Source organism: Branchiostoma floridae, chromosome 4, assembly GCF_000003815.2.
Source record: "Branchiostoma floridae strain S238N-H82 chromosome 4, Bfl_VNyyK, whole genome shotgun sequence".
In the NCBI taxonomy this organism is placed as follows: domain Eukaryota; kingdom Metazoa; phylum Chordata; class Leptocardii; order Amphioxiformes; family Branchiostomatidae; genus Branchiostoma; species Branchiostoma floridae.
This window is the reverse complement of record NC_049982.1, coordinates 12,120,578-12,127,676: the sequence shown is the minus strand read 5'-3', so window position 1 is coordinate 12,127,676 and position 7,099 is coordinate 12,120,578. Positions and strand designations below refer to the sequence as shown.

General features: G+C 42.7%; 1 protein-coding gene across 1 annotated transcript in view; it reads right to left on the bottom strand.

Annotated features, from left to right (window-relative positions):
- LOC118413430 (heat shock protein beta-6-like) overlaps window positions 1-4,136 on the bottom strand; it is a gene marked incomplete in the record, with an annotated part of 4,411 nt that extends 275 nt beyond the window's left edge. Inside the window, 4 exon segments of the mRNA XM_035816802.1 lie at window positions 1-746; window positions 975-1,118; window positions 3,453-3,658; window positions 3,894-4,136. Coding sequence (XP_035672695.1) covers window positions 548-746; window positions 975-1,118; window positions 3,453-3,655 — 546 coding nt within the window.
- Window positions 4,137-7,099: the final 2,963 nt, after the last annotated feature.

Genomic DNA, 7,099 nt, shown 5'->3' with positions numbered 1-7,099 from the left:
CTTTTCAGCAAGTCATATTCATGACCGTGACACACGTTTATACATGAATCACCCAATGCTTAGAGGGGAGAAGAGCTCCATGCTTTCATACTCTGCCAATATAGAAGTAGTGAATAAACATATTTTTTCTTCACATTGTCTGCAAAAATATATATATATTCGGGCAAATTCGAAAAATAAATTACCTTTTACGAGTATGGTAGCTACGATTTACTCCTTTTTAGTCAATATATGAAATTTCTGATTAGCACACTTATGAATATCTGTGATCTTTCCAGGATGTGCGCTCCACCCCCTTTCAGGAAAAACGACGCTGTGACTGGTCTATCACTTTCAACATGAACTAGTACATCTAATGACATGTTAGGAAATCCTCAACCCTGTACGAGTCAATAGAAGTAAAAGTTTGCTGGTAAGAACATAAGATGTTTTACACGTCGCTGGCAATTGCGTGACTGTGATATCATTGCACGCTACCAAAGGAAGCTGTGATCGTATTAACTACTTTCCCTGTATCTTCCACGACATTGCTGAAGGAAACGGCCATTCACGTGTTGAATCCGATGGTGGTTTTTGTTTTGAACCCTGTAGTACCAGCCTTGGTTCTCCCGCTCGGTGTCACCAGGGTGGGTGGTGGCGGGGCCCGCACGGGCACATGTTCAGCAGACTGTACCGTCAGGACGCCTTCCGGCGTGATGTAGGACGAGATGGTCTCGTAGTCAACGAGTGAGGGGATGATGTACTCTCTGTAGAACAAAAATGTAAGGGGATTTTAAGCCTACTCAGCTGGCCATGGTTTACTACTTTATAGTTGTTGTGGAAGCTCTGTTGTGTATGTCAATGATACAAATACATATTCTATACTTATTGGTCTTGGAGAAAGAACCACGAAGTGAGTTGATCATGATGACAATGACGATAAAGATGGCACTGGTGATGAATAAGATTCAGAAGCTGATTTCCTTTATTATTACCGTGAGAATTCCTTGGTGACCTTACGGCCGGTGACCTCCAATTTCTCCTCCTTCTTGGCATGAATGATGAGCTTCTTCCCGTCAATGGTCTTCACCGTGATCTGCTCAGGCGCATAATCCTTCATGTCTAGCTCCACGTAAAACCTGCGATAAAAGAACGTCTATTGTTAAGTAGTACGTTAAAAGTTCTTATTTTTCTATTTTACCGTCATTGTCAGTAGCTCTGTTTTTTGTACACCATCTCTCTGGGTAACAAGCTGCCATTATGTTAGATATATGAGTAACTGTTATCTATTGAATTATTCATTTGATGACTGGGCGCCCTTGATCCCATGCGACTTTCCATTTCCTTTTGGATATGAATAATTCAATATGCTTTGATACAAGATTCAGATGTCATCAAGGATCCTGGTACATACTCTTTCAGATTTTCTTTCTTCAACTCTAATCCTTTGACGTACTTTGGGCGTATCTCACATGAAGGGCCGAACATGTGCGCGACCATATATGCAATAGGATGGTTTGAATGCGTCAATGTATAATTCTATATCGCCATACTCTTCAGATTCTTATCATAGTCGCTTTAGACTATCCTATTTTCGGTGACTTTATCTATCAATGATATGTGAGAACTACGATGAAAATAACCATCAAAGCTCTTGATGATCCTTGATCGGGCTATTATCGTACTATCGGCTGCCAATGGCTCCATATTTGCGTGACTTATATTCTGCATCGGTGACTTCATTTCCAGATGACAGTGTTGCAGAGATTAAATAAATGCTTAAATTTTTCCTAACATGCTTTTGCGAATTCTTGTTCTTATCTTTACTCCTGTTTCTGATAGACTAACATTTGTAAGTATGACAGTGAATGTCGCCATTCTGGTAAGGAATTTCCTCTTTTTTTTCACATCGAATTTGTAATACATAACTTTTCATCAGGCTGTCATATATAACATTAGATTCTATACAAGAAAAGTTTAATGGTATGCCTACTTATTTAGTGCCTCTTGACGCCAAGTTCTTATAGTCACCGAATACAGGGAATTCTCAGAGAACTACGAAAAAGGTCATGTCATAAATAACGTCAAAACCCACCGACGGTTTCATATTTTCGCTCGCTCACCACGAGCCAGTGGTAACTACGGAGGATGGTACCCAGGCTAGGATAACTCGACCATTTTATTGACGTGGTACCGACTTAAGCCCCAATATTTCATCCACCCATGCCTGCCATTGCCGATGTTCCCTATGGAAGCACTGGCGGCTGTTTTCCTCTCCCACGACATGTGACAGAGCACTATTTATGGGCAATGGCTCGTGAGGGATGCGTGCCAGGTCGTCCCCAAGGTGAATCAGGTCAGGGGAGTAGACCACCCGCTCGCCTCAACATTCCAAACGGGGTCGACTTGGACTACCTAGTTCAACATTGCAGAGGAATATCTGCGGTCTGATTGACATGTTGTGCTGAGGTTTGAGAGTTGAAGTACATATGTTTTTTTCTACCATAACACATTTTACTTTGTAGACGCTAGAACTGAAAACTGTCATCCACAACAACATTCCGCATCTTCTACATCTTCAGTATATCTACACTGATAGCGAATATTAGAAGTTATCAAAGCGAAGTTGTCGTGCCCTCCCTTTCACGATCTTTTTTTGCTCAGAATATGATACGGCGGAAGGGCCAGCGGGTGCTAGTACTATACTAGTAGAACGTTAGCTTGAAAACCTACTGCTAGTGTAGTGTTGTTACCCTGATTATGTATGTCATGGGTCGGAAAGGTCGCATGGACAAGGAAGGGCACCCGTCACTTTTTATCAACATCACCCTGAAACGCGAAAAGGCTTACGAGGAGTAGAAGGTAGTCATTAAGTAGTGATCCAGTAGATTCCTCCCTCCTTTGCCGTGGGTTTTTCAAAGTCAGTCCGTTTGCAAATATGAACATTATCAATGTTATATTGCCTACACTAATAAGCGGTAAAAAGGAACATTTGCCTGACTCTAAGAATGCATTTGTCACATGTTGACCATTGAACAACTGGGTAAAGAATGTCCCCCATATGACATCTATAACGTTATCAGGCGCCAATGGTCGTTACCCCGAAGAGATACGGTCATATAACGACCCACTATCACGTTAACATGCCGAACAGTTGCAATTCCGAGTGCAAGCCAAACTTTACGAGCAGATACATAATAATAACAACACGTTACGTGTGGGTTCCAACGTCCATGTTGAGTATATTTATATCACTGTCAACATCGTTGACAGCTGTATCATGGCCAACACCTTCACAACCGTACATACACGACAACTGAGTGATGTCCGTGGTTACTCAAGGCTCCTGTATTTCGGGTCACCTTAACTTTGTGACTGGTCTGAAAAACCAACTTGTGAGAAATTTCGATCCCTACATGTACATACGTTGACTGTTGCAATGATCAAAAAAATTTGAATGCAGCAGTGTTTACCTGTCTTGTCCGATACTCGGCGCTGTGGCAGGCGGAGGGAACTGGAACAGGCTCCGGGGGCTCTTGGACAGGGAGTCCCAGGCCTTGTCATCGTTGGCACCGAGGAACTGCTTCTCCCACGCGCCCTGTCCGAAGTGTTGCTCGAAGAACGCCCTGGGAGACAGAACGTCCGGGCCCGGGCTGATTGGGATGGTTCTCTCCATGTTCTAGTGGAAGCGACGGCAAAAGTACGACGTATTAGACAGTCACAATCCAATATTTTCTGGTGTATCACCTTTCACAACCTTCTACAGGAGCTGCTCAGTGCGTTCGGGGACAGCCGAAGACAGTGCTATATGAGTGAGGACGGCGTTACCACCCGTGATAAGAGTATGACTGAACAGGTGCAGCGGCCGGTTCGAACCTCTTAGCGTGGGTCAGAAATACCCGACCAGTTCTTACCGGAAGGATGCACCCAGCGCCAAGATATGATGCCCGTCTGAGCTGACGAGAGGATGCTGGCAAGTCAGGAGAACACGGCGCAGTGGTCCGTCTGTCCTAACAGATCTGCAGAATGTACCTATGAGAAAGTTGGCTCAGTTATGAGGCCCGTTTCTGGTACGTTCTGGCGTGTTACCCGCTGTGTTCGCCCTAGATGGAGTGTTAATCCGTCCACAACAAATACCGAGTGCGTCAGGATGACACGAGGCCGCTTTTATATGGAGGAAACTCGATCTGACTAGAACTATCTATTGGCTGGATTGCGCACATGAGTAACAGGGTACCGGTCCGGGAGGTTCAAAATGAGGGCGGGGCTATATATATATTTCGTAACATGAATATGATGGACGTGTCATTACTATGATATGAAAGTCAAACCTTTCAACGAGGCCGCAGCTGCACTGAGATACTTTAAGAGGAGTTCTTTGCGCAAGATTCAGTATCAAATCTATTAATCAAAACTTAAAAGGCGTAGAGCTTTAATTGATATATTTTGGGACTGTTTAAATACTTCTCATCTAATAGTCTTCGGCCATTCTACCATTCCATAAGAAGGGATTTTGTGAGATAGCGCAGCCACTGCGCCCACTGTATATCCCCACACGGATTCCACACCAACTATGTACATTTCTGTAACAAATTAAGTGCAAAACCGAAGCATTGAAAACCAGTTCTGTTAGTTCGTAGTTTCCCATTGATTTATAGGGTAGGAAAGGAAACAAATGAAGTGAAGACTGATCAGAGGTGCAACATGTGCATCCCGAATGGCGTTGTTCAGGCCGGCATGATCTGAGGGTGCGCCGTTCCCTGTAATGGCCTATCACCCATGGAATGATAATATGTATTCCTGGAATTTCAGAGACATGTACCGATCATCTCGTCACGTGACCACATGCATTCCACTGACCCTTAGGCATACCTCACAAACGTACTTCACACAAGAATATCTGGCCAGAATGAACCACTAAGCTGATACTTTCTTTTCAACACTGGGCTTTTTTTCAACTTCGCATTTATGGTGTTCGGCATTGACATCTGCTGGGTGCTGACGTGATGTTGCGTGTGAAGCGGTTTTGCATGACTCAGGCCTGCGTCAGCGCACTATACAGGACAAGGTCTCACGTCATTTATATGGAGCCATCTCATAATTTCTAGCTGCCTGGTTGTCAAAATCTGTGCTATTGGGACATTGGGAGGCAACCAGCATATCGTTCAATTTACATCTCATATCGCTCAGGCCTTGTGGTCTAATGGCACATAGGGCAGCAAGTTTCTCTGTTGGTTTAGCAGCAAAGTTCTACAGGAGGCTGCTAGCCCCCCCCCCCCCCCCCCCCCCTTACAGCCCATACAATTCCAGACAGCAAAATTAAATAGAATGTTTGTCTACAATTACAAGAAATAATCTTTAACCTATTGGTCATCTAGAGATTTGGATGCGGATGTTGATGCTGGAATGAGTTAGATTAATACCTAACGTTATATTGGAACACCCGTGAGGTTGTTATTCATAGTAGTCGGTACATCTCTGAGATGCTCCTTTTGTCGTTGCATAGAAATTGACGATGACGGATTATCGGATCCGCAGAAACACAACCCATTCATGCCTGTATCCCCCAGCGACGTTACGTCAGTCTGCTTTCAGGCACCCAATACAAATGTCAACGAGGATTAAGTCATTACTCAACTTACAAAAGACAGTGATGTTAGGCTAGGGATTTACGCTAAATTTTCCAAGAGCATGTGCCATTTAATCCATGTGAAATGTTTTCGTATTGATAGTGCTCTCCCACGATCTGTTGAGCTTTCCACTAAGAAGGAATAAAACTTGGCGTTAAGGAATGCAAACATCAAGACAGGCACTTTCTAATTGTTCAGGAATTGTCATAGAGAAGGATGACTGTCAAAGTCATGTTTACTCAGCAACTTCTGCTACGCGAGGGAGTAAGCACACCTACTTTTCTTTCTAATGATTTGGTTTATCTTTATCGTTCATTAACTTTCATGGCCATGAAATAATGACGTGTTCTCGTAGTTCTGTTGAGCTTTCTATAACTACATTCTGAGCAGCGGCGCACTTTAATGGAGGTTAGGCCACGTTGATTTGATTATATGTATGACATCCGCGATCGCACCAATTTTCGGCCATTTCCAAAAAAAAAGAAGTTTTCGACCACACAATAAATTGTGCAAAGCAACTGTAAAATGAGCACAAATATTCCGTAGATTGAAAAAAAAGTATCAGAAAACAGATAACTAATGCCATAGAATGCCAAAATGAATCTAAAGTCAAAGAATAAGATGTGAAAGGACAGAAAGAAAAAAAAAATTATTGTTGGTTGGGGGAGGTACCAGTACAGAAAATTCAGGTCCAGAGGATCATTTCCAGGTCCGGACATGAACCTGGACCTGATTGTCTGTGGAAACTTGAGAACTGGCAATACTCAAAACAATGGTAGTTGGTCAATTTTGCTACAAAGGAATCTGTTTGGTGGATTATTGGACTCCCACTTCATTTTAAAATCCCATCTCCATGTAATAAAGGCTAACTGTCTCTGTACCTTTGACTGTAGAAACTTGGTGCAATTGACTATAAACTCTACTTGACTTCGCTTTGTTGTCTTCTTGGCCCCCCGGTTAGACCCCAAATGGCTGCCGACATAGTGTGTCCATTTTGTAATTGGCGAAACCTGTTCCTCTGTTTTTTTTCAGGTCTGTTTTTTTCGGATTGGTCCAAGAAGAAAAAAAATGTTTTGCATCCGTATGATGTACTGGTCCCTACACCTAACTGTTGGTATACCATACTATGTGTGTTTAGTCCTATGTTCAACCTTCCTGGCCACTTTGATTTCATACTGAAGGCAACTTTTTTTGAGATGAGATGAGATGAGAGCTTTATTTTGGTTCTTGCAGTTTAGTACATAAACTGAAATTCTAATCCAAATTACAATTGTGGGCGTGTGTTCGCCCGAGAGTATCAGTCTTAAAAAAAGTATCATTATAAAACATTCATTATAAAATAGAGTTACATAATAATAGACGTCAGCGTTTCGTCTTCCAGAGAACATTAGACAATTATCATTGAGAGGAAATGAATGTCTACAAGGTCTTGTTATACATAGATGTTGCCTGATACAAAAACGACTTTCTAAGTCGCTCAGTGCGACACG